This window comes from Labrus bergylta, chromosome 6 (assembly GCF_963930695.1).
Source record: "Labrus bergylta chromosome 6, fLabBer1.1, whole genome shotgun sequence".
NCBI classification, from domain to species: domain Eukaryota; kingdom Metazoa; phylum Chordata; class Actinopteri; order Labriformes; family Labridae; genus Labrus; species Labrus bergylta.
In genome coordinates, this window is record NC_089200.1 from 18942845 (window position 1) to 18966572 (window position 23728).

A 23728-nucleotide genomic window follows, 5' to 3' on the forward strand; every position below is an offset into this window, starting at 1 on the left:
TCTGGCTGTAGATGTTCTGCCTAAATTATTTTTTGATGTTGTTGAATGTGACAAACATACTGCTTACTTTTATTTTAATGTCTTTTAATGCATCAATGACTCGCTCATTGTTTGTCTCCCTGTCTTGACCAGGACTCTCCTTCTTAAATAAGGGTTAATAAAAGAAAGAAAAAAGCAATGTTGCAAGGTGTATCTGTCGTTGTTCTACTCTCTCTTGGTGTCTGCTGCTCCTGTCTGTGCATATGCTGACTGAGTGTGCCACAAAAGTTGCAGTAAAGGTGCATTTGTGTTGGAAAACGAGAAAGTCCCTCTGTGTTTAAAAGAAAACACTGCATCTTTAAACTCACTAAAATTCATTACATCATCACTCTGCTTTCTCGTGCTGTTCTGGTGCCGTGTCAGCAAGTTTTGCATTGGTATTATCATTAGGTGTTTGTAAGATAAGGCTAATTGATCTCCACCTACCCAGTGTATTAGCGGCGTGTTGTGATCTACTTCTTCCACTGACTCTGCATAACTCACAACAGCCTCAGCACAATCTGACCCTCAGGAGCAAACACACATCCCTATAGAAACGATTTCATCATCTCTTTCTCTCTCTGTCTCTTGCTCGCTTGCTTTCTCTTCCCTCACGATTCAGCCCTCCTCTTCAGAACAAACCCCTATGTACTGATGTAGGGGTACATTTAAGGGCTTACAAGCAGAATGACCTCAACATCCCAGGCCAGCTCTGTGGAGTTAGCAGACTGAACTCTGGGACCGTGTATCAGTATTGTTTGGGTAAGAGCACCAGAGGGGATTTGGACAAGGAGTGTGAGCTCTGAATGTGTGACCCGCAGCTGGCCTTACCATTGGATTAGCTCCCTCTGATCCCTGCAACCTCCGAACATACTCCCTACTATTTCAAGATCTCTCCATTTATGCCCAGCCAAGCACATTGAGACCAGTAATCTATAGTTTTCTTCTCTCTAAAGGGAGAAGATATACTGTTCAGCTCTTTGCTTTGCCCCTTCCGCCCCTCCCTCTACTTACACTTTTCTCTGTTTATTTTGCACTTGCTCTCTCTCTCTTTCTCTCTCTCAGTACAAATTCTGTTCTTTCACTTCTCTACATTAACCATCCGTCTTTTCACCCCTCATTCCTCTCCCTCTAACTACCCCTCTCCTCTTTTTTCCTCCTCTCTTTTTCTTAAAGGGGATCAGTGGAGCTTATAGAGGCCTTCCTGCTCGCTTCATTATAGAGCTGCTCTGACATGGGGAGCTCGTCTCTGGTAAGGAAAAGGAGAACAACCACTGATGTTTAATACATGGACCACTCTGTTGTCTCTCAAACTAGATAAATTCATCATCGAAAACTGAGCGTAGAACAGCAGCAGAGCATGTAAACCTGCCCTCTCAATCTAGATTCCCAATCTTTCTGTCTCTTGTTTTTGCACTCACTCTCCATTTAACTTATTGCCTCTCTCTCTCTCCCTCTCTCTCTTTGTTCCGTCACATCTCAGTGAACTGGAGCAAACCTTTTTATTGTCCTTCGGTTGGAGTAAACACAAAAACACAATGCAACGCATGCTGTTTGGCCCACGACATGAAACACAGCGCATGAAAAGAAAATTGACCCATTCCATTCAGTGTATGCGCACTTTGTGTCTGCGTTTATGTGTGTAAATATGTAACCTGTGCTGGGCACGTCCCTGTTTGTACACACATGTTCATATTGCAGTGTACATCCAACTTTCCACTGTGCAGTCATGCTTTAGCATGAGAGGCAGAGAGGCAGTCAGAGCCGTATGGGTATGTATGCGTTTGCCTGTTTGTCCTCTCTGTGTGGGTGGGTGCGTGGGCGGCAGGCCTGCCTTGATAATGCCAGAGCGTGTTTCTAATCCAGGCCTTCTCAGTGGGCTGCAGCTCTAGCTGTGCCAGGCAGGCCTGCCGCAACACCAACCGAGTCCCAGCTGACAGCAAGCCTGCTCCTCTCTCTGCTTCATGGACAATCTCAGAGCTCAGAACTTGAACAATGGGTTAAGCTTGGAAATGTGAAAAGCCAAATGTGAAAAAACAACAGGATTTATGAAGAGAAAAAACATATTTAGTGTGAAAGCAACATGGCTCCGTTAAAGAATGTAATGAATTGACAGTTTAGTAAAAAAAAAAAAAAAAGACTACAGAAAAGGGTAGATAGTGATGGTGCAATGCTAAAGGAGGGGTGCCACTGCTAAAGGGTTTAGGATGAAATCAGAGCCGTTAAAGCTGATTTATCCTGTGTAAGGACGCCAAGCCCTCTAAGGAGGCACTGAACAGCCCTTCAAAAATGAAATATCAGCAGCAGTCAGTGCCAGTCATCAGTGCCATGGCTGATGGAAAATCAATCTATTTCATATCAGAGACCTGTGAGGGGAAAACGAGAGAAAGAAAGAGAATGAGTGAGAGAGAGAGAGACAGAGAGAGACAGAGAGAGAGAGAGAGAGAGAGAGAGAGAGAGAGAGAGAGAGAGAGAGAGACAGGTCCCTGCTGCCTCCTCGCTGCCCCTCTTTAAACTTCTCCCCGACAGAAGGATCCCAGAGTGCTCTGCGTCATCGGTGACGGAGACTTTGGCGGTGCTGGTGGCTCAATGTATAACGGCTGCTTTTCTGCTAGATTAGGTAGGTGATTGGCCATTAATATTCATTTCACAGTGTGTCTTTGTTAGGCGGCAGCAGGGGCTGACAGAGTGTTTGGATGGATTTACTCTACCGTATATTTCCCTTTAATTTCTAAAAGCAGGGAGGTTTACTCATATGCCCTGTGTGAATCTTACTAGATGCCTTACAGTACATATTTTCCCGTGTTTGCTCTTTTTGAGGTGAACACTGTGAACATCTCCATCTGGAAACTGCTCGGTTTTTGACATATTTGGAGGAGTCGTCTTGTCTTAATAGCAGAGTTGTAGCTCCTGAAGGACGGCAGGTCCAGCAGGCATAAAACCACAGTAACAGGTCTTTCCCTAATGGACGACCAGCCTGGCACAGGTGATCTGAACCGTCCCCCTTATAATGAGATTAAGGGACTAATTAATATGACTGTGTGTTAGTGTTACTGTGGGCACTGAGGAATATATGGCCCCTATCGGACTAGCAGTGTTGCCCCTGAGAGAGCAGGCCAGACTGGGTTTGTCCCTGGCGTCCCCTCCCTCCGCTGCACTGAGAGGTTAATTAATATTTTCTGCATCCGCTCTCCCAGCTCCTGTGCGCCATGCTGAGTTACAGTCCTTAATGTATTGATCTGGATCTGGCAACAGCAAGAAAATAAGGATCAAAATAACAAAAATGTAAGCCTGCCAGATTTGAAAATGTGAAATGAGGAGAGCCAATAATTACAGAAGCCTGAAATTACAGACTGTTTGATGAAATCCTCTTCAATCTTTTAACACAAATAAGAAGCTTGAAAAAGTAGGCCATGGAGGAGCATCAGCGGCACACTCCATCAGCTAACAGAAGCAGCTAAAGAAGGCACCACAAATGGAGAAAATTGTCACTGCCAATGATACAGAAGAAGTAATTCACACCAGCCAATTAAAGGATGAGGAAACTTGATTAAAAAAACAGATCCATTCAACCATTTATTCCCTGTCTTCTTCTTCCCCCTTCTAGCTCCTAACCCTTTAAAGTCACGCTAGTATTTGATCGCCCCTGCGGCGCCACTCTGACCTGTTCATTTAAGATGATGTGCAACTCTCAGGTCTGTTCCAGCACTCATTTGTTCTGCAGAGAGGTCCTGAAGGCTGGCCAGTAAGAGGACCCCATACTGACCAAAGCGCCCTGGGAGCTCTAAAACCGGCCACTCACAACTAAGTAAAAAGACAGCTGAGTGTCATTGTTAATGTGGACACACAGCACCACAATGGCCAAATCAATGGAGCTATAGGGAACATCAATCTTGACAGCACAGGACCCTTTTGCTTGTCTCACCACTCCTCTAAAGCGCTGAAAGAATGGTGGTGAGATAGAGGGAAATAAAGGAGATAGAACAAACCTAAGGAGAAGGTAAGAAGAAAAGAAAGATAATAAAAAAACAGATACTCAAAGAAAGTACAGAAGGACACCAAATAGAAAGACTAAGATACTAAAGAAAGACAGAGAGAAAGTAAAAAAAAAGGAAGAGATAAAGAAGTATAGGGGGAAAGAAAGAAAGAAAGAAAGAAAGAAAGAAAAAGTATGGAGGACTGACTGACAGTGATCTTTTATTGGCCTTTCCTCCATCAGTCTCAGTCTGGGTTATGCTGTCCTTTGAAGATTGTGTATATTTGAGAGGCAGCCAAGTGGCCAACCATCCTTGTTCACCCAAATCATGCAGATGTTTTTAGGTAAAGCCTCAGAAGTGCAGCACAGCAGCTGTATGCAGCTGGCATCATGCTTGCATTTCCTTCTCACTTCAAAATGTGACTCTCCTTCCAACACAAAAGAAAAGCACTGAATACAGTCTTTATCCATTAAACTACAAAAAGTCACTTTTTTTTTTTACTGTGTGACACATAGGATGCACACCAAAAAAGAAAAAAAAAAAGGCAAGATTCATTATTTCTGCCACTGACTTGAAGGATGCCTCCTCATCTCATTAACATATATGCAGATAGGCAGTGAGTAAATAAAAGACTCTAAAAACAGAGAGAGATCAAAGACGACAGAATTAAGGCCAAGTAATGAGGATCTTGGCAAGGACCCTGAAAATGTATTGATTGTTTGGCAAGCTGTATGCGCTCCGGCTCCGTTTTCCTCTCCCTCTATACCATTTACGCTTGTCTTTCAAATGCACACGGAGCAGGCGGTGTGGGCTCTAACCATAGACTGTAGGCTCTAACGTGTGGGGTGCTTTGCATGCCTATACGGTTCCAGTATAGAGTCTAATCACGATATAATTTACAGTGTAATGATAATGTACTTGGCATAGGGAACAATAAAATGGAGACTGGCAGCAGGGAAGCCATTCATAACCTTATAACACTTTCAATAGCACAGACCCCTTATTCAATTACAACCAGTCCAAGGCACTGATGCAGGATGAGACTTTGTGAGATTAATCCTCAAAAACCAAAGGATATGAACAAGAAACAAACAGAAAAGCCATAATATGATGATGTGAGATTATGGACAACTATAGAAAATGTGCCTTAATCTGCCTCAAGATGAGAGAAACGCATTCAAACAGAGGAAAACTCAAATCTACATTTGTTATGTCATGCATTGTGTCTGCAACAAATTTAGACTCAGTTTAGTTTAAGATATTTTGTAAAGTTATTTACAGTGATGAAAAATCTGCATGTACATGAATAAGTGCAGCAGCATGAAAAGAAAACGGAAATGGGGGGGGGGGGGGGGATTTTTGGCAGGGGAAACATTGCATTCAGAGCAGTGGAACAGATGAGATCAGAGGGAAGAGAATGAAAAGAATTAGCCTAGATAAGACAGATGAAAAAAGGGATGTGAATAAATCATGAAGAAAAGAAGACAACTACCTCCACGGCTCTCGCTGTCAGCCGGTTTCACCTGGATGGGGCGTGTCATCTGGAAGAGAGAAGAAGAAGAAGAAGAAGACAGAGCAGAGAGAGGTTAGCATCGGGCTGCTGAAACAAAAGACCCACAAAGCAGCGGTCTCCATGCACCTCTCTTACATACCAATAGCTGTTGTAGTGGTTTGAGTGTTATACTTGACTTGACACTGTAGTGTTTCTGCTCGCTTGATATTCAGTGAAAACAAAATAAATGGGCTCTCTTGCAATGTGTTTGTGTGTCTGGATGTTCATTTAGTCTTGTATTTCGTGGCAGGTTCGTATAGAGGCTGCATATGTGTGTCTAAGTGATAAAGGCCGAAGCAGTCCTAATAAAAGTGAATCCAGCCACAGGAGGAGAGGGATCAATGCGGGCCTATTGATCCAGGCCCTTGGGCTGTGGAGAGTGTCTGGCTGGGAAGCATTCTGTGGTTAGGAGGCTCACTCTAATCCACTGGACCCTGATAAGAATGGCATTGCCTGGATTAGATGCTTCTGTCATCACAGTCTTTGTGTCACGCTCTCCTCCTTTCCCAACTTTACCTCCTTTTTTTTTTTTTTCATTACTGCTGTTCAAGTGGAACAATTTCAGCTCCATCTGTTTAGAGGGAAAGTTTGAAAGATTTCACTCTGATTTGTAATGACTTTGTTTAAATCAAATATGTGGTGAAAAGTCACATATTAACACCTCTACTGTCTATAAACCTGCCCTCACGTGCACGTTTAATATCTATTTACTGTAGCAGAGCATAAGGCTTACAAGATCATTTATTGCACAGATGTGACACCAGTAATCCTGCTTTCACGAGTCAGTGCAAAACAAATAGATTGAACAATAAAAAACATATTTATTCAAATAAGTAGAATTGGGGCTAAAAGTGGCACAAATGTTTAACAAGATTACTGGAACATAAAACCAGCCTTTTACCACACTGAGCCATTTACAGTAAAGCATTTGTAGCCTCTATTTATTCATCTTTTTATTGCTAGAAAATACCAGCATTCCTGTCAGATCACTGAAAACCATTCAGCATTGATATTTTTATACATAGATATGTACAGTTTGTTCCTTCTCCACATGTTACATCTTTTTTTTTTTCTTTTTTTTTGTGTTCAGTTCCAGAGCAGGACTGAAAAGGTCAGATTTAAAGACAGGGCAGTCCAATAAAAGCATGACATGTTCAAGGAGAAACACCATAATGGGATTTTAAAATGTCTTAATAACATGCTGATATATGGGGGAGAGGCTTGGGCCCGATTCATTAAGTGCTAAACGTATCCATTTTCACCTTGAGGAACTGAGTAACCTTCCCTCACTGATATTATTCCATAAATTTAGCCATCGTAAATAATAACTAGCAGCGGCTTAGTCTTTGTAGGAAAACAGGGAGGATGTTATGCTTGTGAAGGTTAAGGTTTTTAGCTCCCTGTTCCTTGGCTCGTTCCCCATCCTCCTCCTTCTTCTTCTCCTTCCTCCACATCTACAAGTGTTTTCTTTTCCGTGTTCAACACAAGCAAAGTAAACCCAACAGTATGCTAATGCCAAGCCACAGGGCGTGCTGCTCCCCGGCATGTACGGATAGATTACAGAATCAACCGCGACACTATCGCACATGTGTTCAAAGCAACCTCAAAGAAACACCTTGGAATGTGTGTTTGTGTGTGTGGGGGGGGCATCTGCAAGACAAATTTACAGATAACTTTACAACCCTCTGCTTCTTCGCAGCAAGACGGGGGCTCTTTGAATTTGCCTTTGACATGTCAAACGGACAAAAGATGCTTCCATCCTGCCAGTTGATATTTGTTCAAATGCATGATGGAGGAGGGCAAATCTGCGGCTGTGGCTCCTCTGCCATACAATGATCTCAACGGTCTCTGCAGGGTGCCTGTGTGTGGGAGGCAGCACTCTCTCTCTCTAAAGCTAGTTACTGTTCAGCCTCCAACATGCCAGCTTAATGGTCTATTTATTTTCCTGAGAGCAATGCATTATGGTCCTGGGCAGTCACTGCTGATGGCTTTCAGATTTATTCCATTTCCATTGAACACATATGAAGAAAATTGTTTAATTCAAGCCTTGAAAAATGTACATTGAAAGACACAATTGTACTTTATCCATACTGACACATTCACAGGCACGGGGACCTTAAGTAAAATGTATTAAGTGCTGCTGTTGCCTAGGAGACCATTCATTAACTCCATATACTGAGGGCCGGTTTTCATTCAGGCGTTCATAGGCTGAAGATAGGAGCTTCATGACACACCCACAGTCAACAGAGTGAAACATTCACTGCTGCTGCATGTGCAGAAGAACAACACGTGTTTCTATTAGTGATGCAGCGATTGGAATTTATTTGCCCGATTCCAATTTCAGATTATTTTTCAAGGTCTGACCTGCCGATTCTGATTTTGACAGAATGAAAAATTCTATTAATGGTCATAATAAAATACAAACTGATAAGTGTTTAAAACTCTAAGACATGCTACACTTTTCACAGCTGCATTCTCCCAGACTTCTGAAGGAATTTGAATTACACAACAAATAACTACAATGGGTGACCAATTCATTAAGCTGCCTCGATGAACTCATTCTGCAGCTACACAGAACTTTCATCTTGTTCATTCATTCATTCATTATCAATATGTTTTCAACCATAATATTTCCTGAAAAAGGATACGTCATGTATGCAAAACAAAGAGTGGTGAAGGTACTCTCAGGCAAGAGAAGCCAGCGCATGTCTATTACAATCTATGTTTATCCTCCATTAGGTCAATGCTTGTTGCATCAGCTGATTGGCACCTCACGTCCACACTGCTGACATGTAAGCTTGTGTTTGTGTGGCTGCCGCGTTAGACTGTCGCTGTGCGCAGGGCGTGAAACATGCTGCTCATGTGTGTTAATCTGAGATCGGCACAGAACTTGATACATTTGAGAGGACCTGCCTAACCTACCAGTTACTGCAGAGCGGGCTGAAAATCTGCTGATTCCAGTCACCAGCAAGTTGATCAGTGCACCTCTGGTTCTAATTGTAATTTGTATAAATCCTCCTTTCCTTAAAGGAATAAGAATGAGGTATGAGAAGTGAGGTTGTATGAGATACTTGTCAATATATAAGCTACAGGAGATACCGGTCAACAACATGGCCCTTTTATTCAAAAACCACCCAGAGAGACGGCATGGAAGGTAGGCTGTACATTGCTGCAGATTTAACACGTACCATACCACATATTTTAGCTAATTTTTAGAAAGACTGACCTCACTTTACTTTTCTCTCAGCAGGCCAATTATTCAAGCACTACTTTGGTGTGTTCGAAAGACACAACAAATTCAACCAAACTAGAAAATGAGTGCTTCTTACAGCAACAATGACATGTTGTTTACTGTGGATACAAAGAGATACTTTAATGGACCAGAGCACATGGAGGAAATACTCCCGCAGATGGAGACTCAACGGGTCTGAGAGACAGAGGGGAGAAACTTCAGTGGAAACTTGATGACAGGAGTGATCCCAAGTTCCTCTGTGATGTAGGTTTGTAAACCTTGAGCTCATGCCCATGAACCCAGAGAGCTACGAGTAGGACTAAACAGTATTTTGGGACCTTTCTGGATCAGATGATACCAGCGGCTCACCTGCAGTCGGCATCACTTAACAACAACTGCACAGTTGAACACAGGTGTGTTACAGACCTCCAAAATTTCAGATTTTTGGAAAACCATTAGAGTAGAATGCAAATTTGTCTTCAAAGTAAGTTTTTGATTTGGACTGTTCTATTATTAAATAATGACAACACCCATGATCTGCACAATATGTTTACTTGATCAAAACACACAATGTGTTCTTTGTTGAAGTGTAAAACTGAAGTAGAAGAACACACTCTGCAGACATTACTGTGCTGTGTCAGCAGGATAAATTATTAAACATCATGTTGCCTAAAACTATCTCAAATTATTTACAATTCTTGATTCTCTACTAGAAAAAATAAATAACCAAACCAAAGACCAGTTTTTCCTTTCCTCACTCCTGACTTGCTCTTTTTTCACTCCACAAGGCAAGCTGAGCTGCTCTCAGGGCTCTGACAAATCTGTACTTCCATATGTTTTTATTAGGTTGTCTCATTTTCCCTGTTAATCCTCCAGTCACTTAAATGAAAGCTCTTAGCACTAGTGTGCTTCTGTTTCATATGGAGGGTAAGATAGAAAGTCCCCTGGCCTACACTACATAATATAGTGTAAAATAAGCCTGGCATAAACACACATTGCCTACTGGTTCTTTTTTCTAGTAGTCAGATTGATTTATGGTCATTTACTGAAACTAACTATAAATAAGCCTAAACATTTCTAAGAGTAAATCAACAAAATGTAAGATCTTCTTTCTGTGACTTCATCATAACTCATTATCCGGGTTAAGTTACCTTGCTCGGAAGAAAACATCTTCATACAAAAAATATTATTAGGCAAAGAAAAGGACAAAGGACCCTGGACTTTGGCCACAAAAGATATTCCTGACTGACTTCAAATTAAACTGAGCAAGTCATAGAACCGCAGTCCGGGCCTGTTAGCCGAGTGGAGGATTTAGAGTCTACTGTTGGCACTGTCGATGGCAGTAATGAGTTCATGGCTAGCAGAGTTTAGCTGGATTGAGCCGTATACAGTCCCAGACTCCACACTGCTGAAACCCCACAGAGGGCCAGTAGCAAGACAATAATACTGCTTTGGAAAGAGTATCAAAGACCTGGTGTAATTCCAAGCCCCAAAACTTTGGAAGTCTTTAACTTTCATATTATCCAAAAGGAGAAACCTCCAACGCAGGAGAATTCCCAAAGTAGAAATAAAATTGCAGCAAATCTTGTCCTGATTTTGCAGAAGCTCATGTCTCAGCAGTAAAAGTATTTTTTTTACAGCAGCATTTACTTACAGTGCTTGCAATAAAATAAGTCTAATGGCCATACAATATGTGTGATGTCTGCTGGCTTTCATTCAGGTTTAATATGGAGTAATGTTTGTCCTGGGATCATTAATACGTATTAGTGGGCCATTAAAGCTCATGTTGCTGCACTACTCGGTAACAGGAGCATAAACAGTCCCCTACTGACTAGGACGTCTCTGCTGATATAATTAATATTTCCAATTATTGATCTGAGGGAGTGCTGAGTGGTGGCTGTCCGGGGGCCCAAGCTTTAGCTAATAAATCTGTACTGAATACAGAAGGAGAAAGATGGAGGAAATAGAGAGACATGGTCCAATGATCTTATGATGGACTCTACTGCAATCACAATAATTACTCTCTAACCATAAAAAACCCAAACTATTAATGAAGATCAAATGAAAAGGCTTACTCGAGTTTAGAAAGGAACACTTTCTTAATATTGTAACTAAAAGAGTTCTCACCATTTTTGTATAAAAATGTAAAGGCATTGCAGTGTCTTACTGCAGTGACTAATGACAACAACGGTTTAAATGGCCCAGTGTTTTGGCTACACCTGTTATTCCACTCATCTTCATTTAATGAATACCGTATGGATACTACTAGATACACTGTAATAAACCCTTAGGAAAAGCGTGTCATGGACAAAAGTGCTGCACACATTAAGCTGCTTCCACAGTAGTATAAAAAAAATAACTAATTAAACCAGGACTTTATATGAGAGGAACTTAAATGCTATGTCATTTGAAGAACAAACTGAACAAAACTTGCTAGAGCCTTAGGTGAGGTTTTTAACTTTATGATTTAAAATCAAGAATATTTGTATTTATGATCTACAATGGAAAAAGAAGGAACATTTCCCAAACTCCAAAGCCAATGCTTTACCCCAATCACCATTGAAACGTTTAAAAAAATGTTCAGAAAATCAAAACCAGAAATGCCCTGTGTTATAGTCCGTATGCACATTGTGTTTAATTACAGGGAGTTGTCCCTTTAAATGTGTGCTTTCTCAAATTCAATATCTGTTTAAAAAAAGTGCTGATCTTAACATAAAAGTGTGAACAAGTATAGAAAGAGTAGAGTGGAGTATTTTAATTCCGAGCTTCTCGTTGAAGTATGATCTTTGATGTGCAGCCTTCCCAAACTGTATATATAAACGAGATCAATGTTAGCATGTTCAGATATGTGCTTAAATGCAATTGGATAAAATGTATGTGCGAGGGAGTTGTAATGTTCCCACATGTGAAAATGTTGCTTGCGGCAGCAGTGTGCCGGTCCTGATAAGAAGCATCAGTCAGGGCTGAGGAGATGGCAACCACTATAAGCTTTGGGATTCCTATCTGAACCGACAGGATTTAGAGCTGGAGGCTGCTGACATGGACTGACTGACACCTGCAGACTTCAGCTAGTCGGTGTCACATTTATAGGTCTGACGTTTTACTCCATAATGCTGTATCCATTTTTAGTACAGCTCTCATTCCCCCCTTAGAGACACTTTTTTTTTTGTTGATATGAGAAAAACAAGGCTTGCTCTTATTTTGAAGGTGCCATATTGTTTTTTCTTTGTAGTTATTTTGTTCGAGTGCGACTTTTTTTCAAAGGCTTGATCGCTCCTGTTGGAATGAAACTGCTGATTTCCATCTGTTACATGGAGTTCTTCTTGTAGTACACAAATTAGCATTAGGCCGCAGCAAACTCACGAGCATGTGCAATGTGTAGTACCATTATTCCTAGCACCACTACCACATCTCTGATTAAGACCATTAGACCTTCTGTTGCCTGAGGCCATCCAAGTTCCTGTTTATCTCTTCCCCCAAAACACTAACGGCCTCCCAGAAACAGCCTGAAGTTCATCTCTCCGATGCTTTCCAAAAGCCTTTCCAAGCCTCTCTATTATCATTGCTTTACTAGCTGAAGTGGTCGGCCAGCTGTCTGACTGCTACAGCCCTCATTACACAGACAGCAGAACTCAGCTCTCATCAAGATTTCATGAAGGTGAATGTCACACATCAAAACCACCTCATTTGTGGCGCCCCATGACTCAGCACATCGAGCTGTGTGGCTTGGGCTGATGTTGGTCCTAATCAAACTCTTTATTACTTCGGATTAACTCCAAATAAAACGTAAAAAATCTCACCCTCCACCTCTGAGTTATCTTATCATTGTCCCAACCCTTCACACAGACTGTGTCGCTCTCCTCACGCTACGCTTGTCTGTCAGTTTGATTATGTCTCCCTGTCTCATGGAGTATAAGCTCTCCATCAGAAGCTGTAAAAGAGACTTGGAGCCCTATACAAGACTTGTGCAGTGGACTAGGGTATGTGGGTGACAGAAACAGTGTGCAATCATGAGGGGGGAGTAGATAGGGGGATTGAGCTAATGCCTAAATCCTGTCCTACTGAGCCTGTAGCAGGCCGTCCAAGAGATAAAATGAGGGAGGAAGGGGTAAGAGAGAGAAAAAATGGGAAGGAAAGTGATCAGAGAGGAGAGACAGAAAAGGGAAAACTAAGGGTGAAAATGCTTGAGATGAAGTAGAGAAAAGAGTGGGCGGCGATTTGAAAATATAAAGGAGGCACAAAAAGAACAAAAAAAAAAAAAAGAAAACGTTCTCCCTCAAACACCCCTCCCTCACCTCGTCCTTCTTGACTTCCTGACTTACGAGTCACACTTTGGTTATCAGGGGAAGGGCATCACTCCCAGACATCTTTGGCACGGCCGCTTTTCAAGCTCAGAGAGCTATTGACATGGCGTGTTACTGTAATGCGTGAAGCAGTGGGAGACTCATTGTAAATCTGTGTCAACAAATGCTGGAGCAGCAGCAGGCTCAATCTCTCTCCCCCTCTCTCTCTCTCTCTCTCGCTCTCTCCCTTTCCGTGTCCGCCTCGCTTTGCCCCTCTCTTGCATTTACCGACCTATCTAATGAATCTTATCTGCACAGCACACTGGAGGCTTAAGCTTTTGGTGGGCTCACATCTCTCTCTCACACACACACAGACAAACTCTCTCTCTTTCTTTCCCACTCTGCACGCTGTTTGATGTGGTTTACGCTCCTCAGTTCATCTTGAGGAACTGTCCTTAAGATAAGATCGTGACGACAGACCAAACCCTGTGGCTTTAGAAGGGCGACATCATGGCAATCCCAGTGTGCACCGCAGGGAAGGTCCAGAGCAAGCAGGAAGTAGTGAAATGGCAGAGGATATGTGCCGTGACAGAGTTACAGATTTCGACTAGTGTGAGGCTTTAATGCTTAAAGGTGCCCTCATGCACTGATGCCATGTTTCCTATCTGGCTACTGCCTTGATATTTGCTTTGAAGATTATGTCCAGCCTGACCGTCTGTGAGTTACAGCAAAGATAATGATGTACAACATCATGCTCAGCGTGTGCGCCCGCTCACACACCATCCTGTGTGCACTTCCAGCTCGCTGATATGACCTTTACCTCATAAGATTTGTCATACTCATTGTGTACTGAACAATGAACGCCAACTCATGAATTATGACTGAGTACATTTTTTTAGTTTAGGATTCTAAAGGCTTTGTTTTTCTAAAATACAGAAACACAGCTGCATTATAAATCTTTTGAATAAAACATTAATGGATTCTGTAATGTCATTCCATTGGACTGGACATTGTAGGGTATGCAGAGACATAACCAAATGTCTGTGTTCTGGATGAAATGCTCCACAGATAAGTGTTTGAATTTCCATCTTCCCTTTATTCTCGGCCAGGGACAACATTATCATATGATATGTTGTGCTTCAGGTGATGATACAAAGTCCTTGTGCCTTCTTTAAGCTGAAACTTTTTACCAACAGTATTTAAATCGAGCTTTTGTTTTGTTGTGTGCCAAAGCGTGCCCACGCAAATGATATGGCATCTTTTTGTACAAGCTCTTTCTGAACTGCAGCAGCCCCCCCAGCTGCAGTCTTAGTAGTTCGTAAAACAGCTTAAAACTGTTGGATGGAACAATGGGAACTTGACTTCAACAGCATGGATTAAACCCACAGAAATGACGCAAGCATAGTGATTAGTTGTTTGTATTTAGGATTAGCTGTGATTCATGTTTGTACTTTCAGGTGCATTAAAGGGTTGCGCTTCAATTGACACATTGCTTACAGAATCAATTTACTTAACGTACAGACATGACAGTCAGTTTCATGTCCATTTTGTGTGAATTTTCCCCTTATTGCACAGAAATCTATAAACTCAACCACACTTGTACAGGCTTACACACAGAGACACACACACACACACACACACACACACACACACACACACACACACACACACACACACACACACACACACAGACACACACACACACACACACACCACCACCCCTAGCTGCAGGTTTCCTTTACCCTCTGTGTTGAGCCCAGAATGCTCCTGCTGCTGTCACAGCAACTCTGGGATTGTGACAGATTACGGCCTGCTGCCCTGACCAATAGGAGCCAAGAAGTGTTGGCGGCCCACTAACTCATAATTCTTGGCATACCTATGCCGAGTTGACGTTTCTTTAATGGTCCCTGGACCTCCAGTAGGCATCCATGTCCTGAGCACTATGATTGCCTTTTAGCAATTCACCATCACTTGCACTTTCCTACTGCTCCACGCCCTGTGCCACCTCTTCCAGGAGAAGAGAGGACCAGAAAGAGGAAGAAGCCGTAGGAGGATGGAGATGGATGGAAGGAGGTAGATGGATAAGGAGGCAGCCAAGCATGTTGGCTTTGAAGTGGAGAGAGGTCTGAGGGATGCCAGGAAAAGAGACATGGACAAAAATGGAGACAAAAAGAGAACAGTACTTCCCTTAACCAACAGCCTTATTTCAAAAAGTGCTGCAGGACTTTTCCGTTCAGTCTCATTAAGCAGACACATCTGCCATGGCTACGGATCAGTATGACACTCTGGTTATTAATGATAGGATGGTCAATAATTTGTTATCCTATAGGATCATTATGAAGTTGGTGAAATCTGGACACAGCATCATATTTTTGTGTCCATGTATGTGTGTGTTGGTGTGTGTGTTTCTGTGTCCATCAAAGGACGGATTGCGAGAAGGAGCCAGAGCTCACAGGATCGACACAGGGCCAGCCTGCTCTGTCCATCTGCTCCGAGCTTCATTCCCAGCATATCAATACCCCACGTCTCGCTCTCTCTCTCTCTCTCAAACACACACACACAAATACACACCCACACAACATTCTGTCACCTGCGACTTCTGCTGGTCCCATCACTCTCCCACCACTCAGCTCCTGGCTGTAAAGCCTGCTTATGTTTCATCCTGACACTTAGAGAAAATCCCTGCTTGTCTATAAGCACATTCAGCATCACACAAAAGGGACAGGCCTGTCTTCTAGCCGTCCTAGTCCATCTTCTCCTCCTCTCAAGATTTACGCTGCAACACAGTGATACTGTTTGCTAAAATAAACACAAAACCCCCTCTTGCTGTGCCTGGTTCAACCTTGAACCACACAGGACCTAAGGGCCAGAGAAGAGGTACAACAGCCTGACCTCTCGCCATTTCTACCAATCTGCAGCAAACACACTCTGACGAAGTGAGAACAAGAAGCACTGGAGCAGAAAATACATTCGAAAGTGTCTCTGCACACACTCTCACTCCACACCTCCAATGGCCTTGGGTGGCTCATTTCATCAGTAGAGTTTGGGTGGTTGAGAAGATGTGGTTTGGATTTGTTTTCTGTTGGTTCATGCCTTAAATGGTGAAAAAATAAACAGAGGAATTAATGATGTTGGGTCGTGTACTACAAGAGGAAGAGGTGGGATGGTCTGAATGAGCTATGGTTTTGGACTGTAGAGGAGGCTGTTGTGTCTAAAAACACATAAAACAGTATATGTGTTGTGGATTTTCAGGCTCTACAATTACTTCTACAGAAGTGCATGCACATTACATTTGGTCTAACTGATTCCAGTTTGCATGTTTCTTTTACAAAGTATAGAGATTGTGTACTATGTAGTGTATGAACCATGTTGGGTCTATATTAGACCAGTTCTGACTGTCCTTGGATCCTTATTGGGAGGGATTTATTCCACTAAAACTTGTCATATGCACATAGGATTCCAACTTGTCTGTTTCAGAAAGTTCCCCTTGGAACATCTATAAAAAATTAACAATTTTATCTCGAGCATAAATGTTTAACAGGGATGGTTAGAGGTCCTCACAAGTACAACATTTTGGTTCTGACAGGAAATTGATATGGAAAACAGGAAAATAAGTTGTTGTTCTTTTCATAAAAAGGGCCACAGAACCTGAAACAACCCAAAATAATCTATCTAAATTCAAATGATTTTGACCATGGCAAAAAATAATAGAGAAGACCAAAAACAGGAGCAGTAACTTAATGAGCTAACAATTAAAAAGTAGACGTAGATAAAAGTCGCCACAATAATAGAAAATAATGTCCTGAGAAATAATGCAAAGTCAGCAAATCTAATTTCATAAACAATTTGTCTGTGTGCCTCAACAACTAATATATAAAGCTAATTCATTTTCATCCAAATTATTTATACCTCCTGCAATGAACAATCACCAGCATACTTTGCCAGAACATTCTGGTGAATAAGCCACATATTCCCTTCACATTTTCTCTCATTGCAATAAAACAATATAATATGATTAAAGTTAATTATATCTTTTGAATCCATCCAGAGTCCAGGAGGTCATTTAATCTATTTGGACACAGTAGAGAATAACTTGGACCTACCCAAGCGGACCTGATCAGACCACTAAAAGGATGGGCCAATTCATCCAGTTATGATGCCCTAACTTTAGATGTAATCAAAATGCTAAGCACTTTCCTTCCTCCCTCATCCACACCGATATCTTTATAGCGCATCCTCCTCCAGTTTACAGTAACATCCTTGACAGCCCATCACCTCACTTGCCCCTCAAGCCTCCCTCTATCCAGGGACATTTGTATGCATGCATGTATGCATGAGTTGGTATTAAATTTAAATATGTTTTTTTACAGTCAACAGTAACTGATATACAGCTAATGCAGGCCAAGAACAGAAAGAGAGACATATTCAGGGAGGAAGAAAGGGAGAGTCTGTGCACTCTGAATGAACTCGAGCTAAATCACACTCAGAAGCCTCCTACACTTCCGCCCCTCCTTGTCTTGGAGTTTATTATTTATTAATTTACTCATTTTAATGATGTTCATCTGAGCACATTCGTCTAACAATTAGGACTTAAAGGTTTAACATGGTGCAATATAGCATCTTAAATCCTACTGAAATTACATTTGGGATTTGAGATACATTCTTCACCCCAGCAGTCGTGAGGTTGCTGTTGTGCCTGTCGTTTCCATGAGGTCAGGACTGTTTTCTTCCATTCTACGGCTCTGAGGGCAGTCCTGGGAGCTGTAATGGCTTGCTCACACTATCTGCTTTGCATTATTTCTAAACTGCAAACACCAAGGGGTCATGTCACAGAGAGAGCCATCCTAAAGCACTTAACAATGTAACCTACATACACTCCAACATGGACAGAAACACACAGCCAGAAAGCAGGAACATAAAGAATACGCGCACACACACACACCCCACACACTTCATTGACAGGACACGGGGGGGCTCTTAGCTTAAGGGGGGGTCACACAGGGGACACTTTATTTGCTCTCAGACTACACCACCCACGGAGCTCAGCCAATACTGTGAACAGCGCTGATTTTAAAGTAAAGAGGGCAGAGAAAAAGAGAGAAATAAGAGACAAACGCAGAGAAAATGAAAAGAGCCAAAGAAACTGATTTTGCCTCATAGTTCATCTTCATCTGGGTGCCCTGTCCCAAACCCCAGTTCATGAAATAAGTCCTGCTGAAAATCAATGGCAGTCCGAGCCGTGTAAAGGTCAGCCATTCAGCGGCGCTGGCCTTGGTGGACCAGTCAAGGCCAGGCTTGTACTGTGAAGCTCAGCTAAGTAGAATTAATGGGGGGATCGATTATTCTGCACACAACTTAAATTGAACTAAGCAGAGAATCATTTTAAGGCAGGAACTGTAGCATGACGTAGAATGAGATGCATTTGCCACACAGCCAGCCCCAGAACCCATTAAGCAAGCACAAAGTAACGGGTGGGGAATGAAAAAAGAGATTTTTAAATACAGTATCTCCCACGCTCTCTTTTCATTTCAATTCCATCGCTCACCTTCTGGCCCATTCTTTTTAAGTTCACGGTGTGTACAGTCACCTCCTCATAATTTCCTGAACCCTCCCAGGACCCAACTCGTGTATTTCATACATAGAAGTACTTTCCTCCTTTCTCCTTCCTCCCACTTTCACTTACTTTCCCCCCCTTACCTTTTCTTTTATTTCATGTCACCTCCGGCACCTCATTCTTCTTGTATTTTTCTCTTGTTTAAAACAAAATCAATATGGAACCAGGGGAGACAAATCAACGTATGGTGGCACTGCAGGGGGAGGCCCAGCGGGCTCCTACATCACTGGTCACATGTTCCTCGCTCTCTTGCTCGTTTTGTGGTACAGGGGGGAGGGGCTGAATAAGTGAAGGAAGGAAGGGTGGATGGGTGGAAGTAGAGATGTAAGGTTTGACTTATGGAAGGATGAAATGATAAGAGACGAAAGGGCTGGAGAGGGATGAAAGGGAACTGGTGAGGGATGAAAAAGCACTCCAATGGGAGGGCATATGGAAGGAGAAATAAATGGAGAGAGGGATGAGAGAAAAGAGAGAGGAGAGGAGTGGGTGGCAGCAGTGGGGGTGGAGGTGATGGTGGTGGGGGGCTGCATATCATGGAAAAATTCTGCTCCAGTGACTGGAGTGCAGAACGGGAGCCCTCATCTATAATGTATATCATGGATCCGTGAGAGATTTTCATACATATAAAATGGAGCAGCACCAGGAAGTGTCTCGCTGCCACAGCACAGCGGAGAATCGCCCGTGGGGGCAATTTCAATATTCTGTTCTGTTTGTACTTCCATACTGTTAATTCACATATACCCCTGTGCTTCTCAGCCTTGCTTCATACTGTGTAAGTCAAAAAGGATTAAAAGACTCCATGACTATATGTAAACACTTTTTATTCAAGATTATTCAAATATCTCCTCAACGAGAGAAGACGCAATTAACCTCTTTTTGCATTTAAAGGGGAAGCGATCTTTGTTCACAACTTGAAAAATAACAGCTATATCAATTTAGAAAAAGTGAAAGACTCACAGGTTTATGTAACACAGCAGACAAAAAAATGCAGTAAAGTGCTTACATATCCATCATAAGCTGCTCTCTTCTCCCTCAGGACTTCTTTCTAAACAATTTGGACAGCCAACACAGACGTCATGTGGGAATAGGGAAAAAAAAAATGAAATAAATAAACATGACAAGTGGCCACTTAGCCACAGCCTCCCTCATTGAAACCTGATGAGGGCCCTGTCTCGGCTAACTTCAACAAACGCTAAGTGACATGCTTAAGTGGGTTCAGGTTGCGCATCCGGGGTAATTCAGTAAAAATACAAATGAGTCTGGCTGGGAAAACAGATCACTATGCACTCATTCAAAATAGAAGAAGAGAGAAAGCCAGGAATAGAGAGAGAGAGAAAGACTGGCTTTTCTTTTCTCTGTCCTTCAGAGGATTCTCTCTGCCTCACATCGACCCTCTGGTATACACAAACAGACACACACAGACACACTCACAGCCCTTGCCCAGCCATAAACAGCAGTATATAGACCCGGTGATTTCCCTCATTGGGAATCGATAACAAATAACCTCACTTTTCACTGGCCATTATGGTTGGTGTCGACCATACCCAGTCGTCTTTATCTGCACAATGGTGTCACGCCTGACCTTGAGCTCTGTGCTCGACACTCTCTCTGCTCCCCAGGTACATTTCAAGCAGAGAGCTCGGCCCTGGTTTTTTGGAAGGTTCAAATTGAGCCCGATGGGAACAAGGAGCAGGGAGCAGCCATCTCCCATGACAGATCAATGGTAGGTCTCACCACAGGGCAGGGGGCCAGTGCCTTGCACAACCTGCTAATAGAATCCCAATGTCATTGCTGACATTACATGGCCCGGGCTGCTGGAGGTTAGCCTGAGGTAGGACAGTAGGACGGCTGTGGTTTAAAATGCCTTCAATGTCTCCATGTTTCATATCCTCTAGCATGTGTATGATGTGGGTGTGAGATACATACAAAAACAGCTAAGAGAGAATAATTTGTGTATGAAAATGTTGTCGATGGGTTACAAGCAGGTTATTAACCACCTATCAAAAGTACTTTTTCATTATATAAAATGTGTGCAAGGCATAGCAGCTTTCCATAGCTTCCTTACCCTCCCTTTAAACTCTTTAGTCCCTTGCAGTCTGTGCATCGTTAATAAAACTAAATTTAGACTGTTGCCTTCTCTCCTTGTGCATTTAAATGTAAAATATATTTTCTTCCTCTCCCTCTCAGTTCAAAGATACAGTGGCAATTTTAGGACTTCATTAACATCGTAGACACCCCGCTGAAGTGCAGAGCAGTGAAACTCGTGATTCATAGCACAAATCATTTCATATGTTCCACTTTTAGACAAGCTGCAGAGGCTGTTAAGGCACTTTAAACACCTATAACACACAGACACATACACACAGATGTATGAGTGAGCTATGCGTGCAGGAGAAATCTTGGTCACCAGAGGAAACGTGTCTCTGAGAGTCTTAAGAGCTCCTGATGAAGATGAAGAGAGGATTTAGACCTTTGCATATTTTACTCCCACTTTTACTCTGTGTTCTTCTGTGTGTGTCACACATCCCTGCATATATAGGATAGGACTTGAGAGCCTGCTGCTCTTCTTTTACTGGATTTTCTCTTCAACTCCCACACCAAAGTTCTGCAGCTTGAGATACAAGTTTCAGAAACTTTGCACATGGCGCTGAAGCTTAATTTCACATAGCCAAGATGTAGAAAAACTGGTGTTTCTAACATTTAAATAGCTAACTCTAGGGCAAGTTAAATGATACTGTGCAAAATATAAATGTTACATCAAATGACTATTCTATCCTTGACTACCCCATACATTTTATCAGTGGGAGTCATGCCATTTGCCAGTTACATATTAGAGCCGCTCAAATTAAAATTATCCTTTGAAAAGGATCTCTATTGTCAGAGTTCTCTACAAAAAAAATTCAAGATATATCTGCATTCTAGATTTCTGTTAATACATCTGGTGGGAACATCTGCATAACGTCAGCTTAAAAAAGCAAAGAGGCACCACTTTCATGAATATTGTGCCCCAAGGGAAGCATGTATTTAAAAAAAAATACAAAAAATAAATGGTCCCAAAACTGAACCTTGAGGTATGCCATTTCACAGGAGAAAACAGAGACAATATTGTTTACAATACCTTACCCTGAGAGGTAAAATGAAAATCATCATTATACTGTATACAATCACACAAACACACAAGCATAAGCATCCACAAACAAACACTGTGACACTTGCTTACAGACCAGGCAAGCAAAGAGGAGTTGTGTAAGTTTCCGCCTGCATTAATTCTGTTGATGATCATAGGGTCAGCCTGCCTGTGATCCCTGTCCTACCATTAAACAAATAAAAACAACACTGATTACCAGGATGTTCACTGGATGCATCAATCTTGAGTAATTAGAGACTCGTGTTTTGACTCTTTCCCCTTTTCTTTTCCTCCTTTCTTTCCCTCTTTCCCTTATACCCAAGTCAGGCAGCAGCGGCAGACTCCTTTTAATGAACTAATAAGGGTGCGTGCTTGGCTAACCAAGAATGAGACAGCAAAGAGACAAATAAGGAGGAAGCCAGGCTGCTCTACCAGCTAAATAAAGCAGCCACAAGCACGAGCTCTGCTGCATTTCCCCACACGGGTTCATCACTCTCTTTTTGAGAATGGAATAAAATAACACATGACTTTTGTGGAGAAGCAGAAGCACAGGGTGTGTGTATGTATATGTGTGTGTGAGTGTGATGCTGCCTGGAAAAGGACACAGCTGTCACATTAAGATCATGTAGGCCTGTAGCATTAATCTGTCTTGTAAAACCTTGAGACCTTAAGTACTGCGGTACTTAGGGCTATAGTGTGTGTGCGTGTGTGTGTGTGTGTGTGTGTGTGTGTGTGTGTGTGTTTGTGTGAAAGAGAGCGAGAGAACATGTGAGTGGTTGCATGTGTAAGGAAAGAGTGAGATGAAGATCCTAGAAGGACATATGGCTCTGGATTCCAATCCAGATGCTCACACAAACCAATGGCGTGTCACTGCAATATGGGCAGAGAACGCGAAGGTTGAAGAAAAAAATCTTGGAAGTTGGGCCGTAGAAGATGGCATGCAAAAAAAAAAAAAAGAATGTATCAAGAATCAATGATAATTCAGCAAATAAAAATGAGAAGAGTGTGAGTGATAACATGACATTGCAACCAACCTGAAGAATGCCTGATGATGAGCTGGCCTGAAGCATATGCTATGCTGCTGAGCTGTATTATTGCTGCACTGTGATGTATGCATTTGCATGCTATTCTAACCTGACTGGGTTGCTCCGGTGCTATGCTGTGCAATGCTGTGCTGAGCTGTGATAAGCTGGATATGTTGTTTCTTTGCTGTGCTGTCCTGGGTGGTGACAGCCTCAGCCACTGACAGGTCCTTTAAATTCACCACTGCCAATTAGAGTCACTCCAGACCTGGTGGTGGGTGTGTGGGAGAGAAGGAGGGGAAGTGAAAAAACTGCTGGGACGATGGTTGCAGGCCTGACAGGCCTGATGTGGAGATGGAAATGCGGTAATTTGGAGTAATTCGGCAACTCGCTGGCGCTTGCCTTGCCTGCCTGTCTGTCTGTCCGCTGAAATAAATGGGGTCAGCAGCGTGTGATCGGCAACTTTCATTTATATGTAAATGACCCCATCGTTGGTGCAGCAGCTGCTGTGGAAGCTGCTGCTAAGTCTGTACACACACTGAAATGCGAGGCCTGAGAGAGAAAGTCAGGCTGACTGACTTGTGTCTCTACTTCTGCCTTCTTTAAGCCTTGTTCTCCCTCTTCATTTGTGAGTTTCATTTGTTCACTGCCTCTCATTATACTACCCAAAATAAATGATCTTCATACCTTATGTACTAAGTAAACCTCAAGCGTCTTTATCCAAGTTTATAAAAGAACTTTGCGTCACAGAAATTGAAATTGAAATATAGTGAAAGCTTGTCGCAAAATTATTGTAATTTTTGTCAAATTAAGGTGAACTCAAGCTCTTGTCAGTTAAGTGAACTCTAATGGTAATGTGCTGAGCTGGACTGGTCGGATGAAAATTGAATTTTCACTGTGAAT

General features: G+C 42.4%; 1 protein-coding gene across 12 annotated transcripts in view; it reads right to left on the reverse strand.

Annotated features, from left to right (window-relative positions):
- celf5a (cugbp, Elav-like family member 5a) overlaps nt 1-23728 on the reverse strand; it is a 176039-nt gene that overhangs the window by 72453 nt on the left and 79858 nt on the right. For all 12 annotated transcript variants that reach the window (XM_065955917.1, XM_065955916.1, XM_065955919.1 and 9 more), the window contains exon 3: nt 5488-5536. In XM_065955917.1, coding sequence (XP_065811989.1) covers nt 5488-5536 — 49 coding nt within the window. The remainder of the gene's footprint in view (nt 1-5487; nt 5537-23728) is intronic.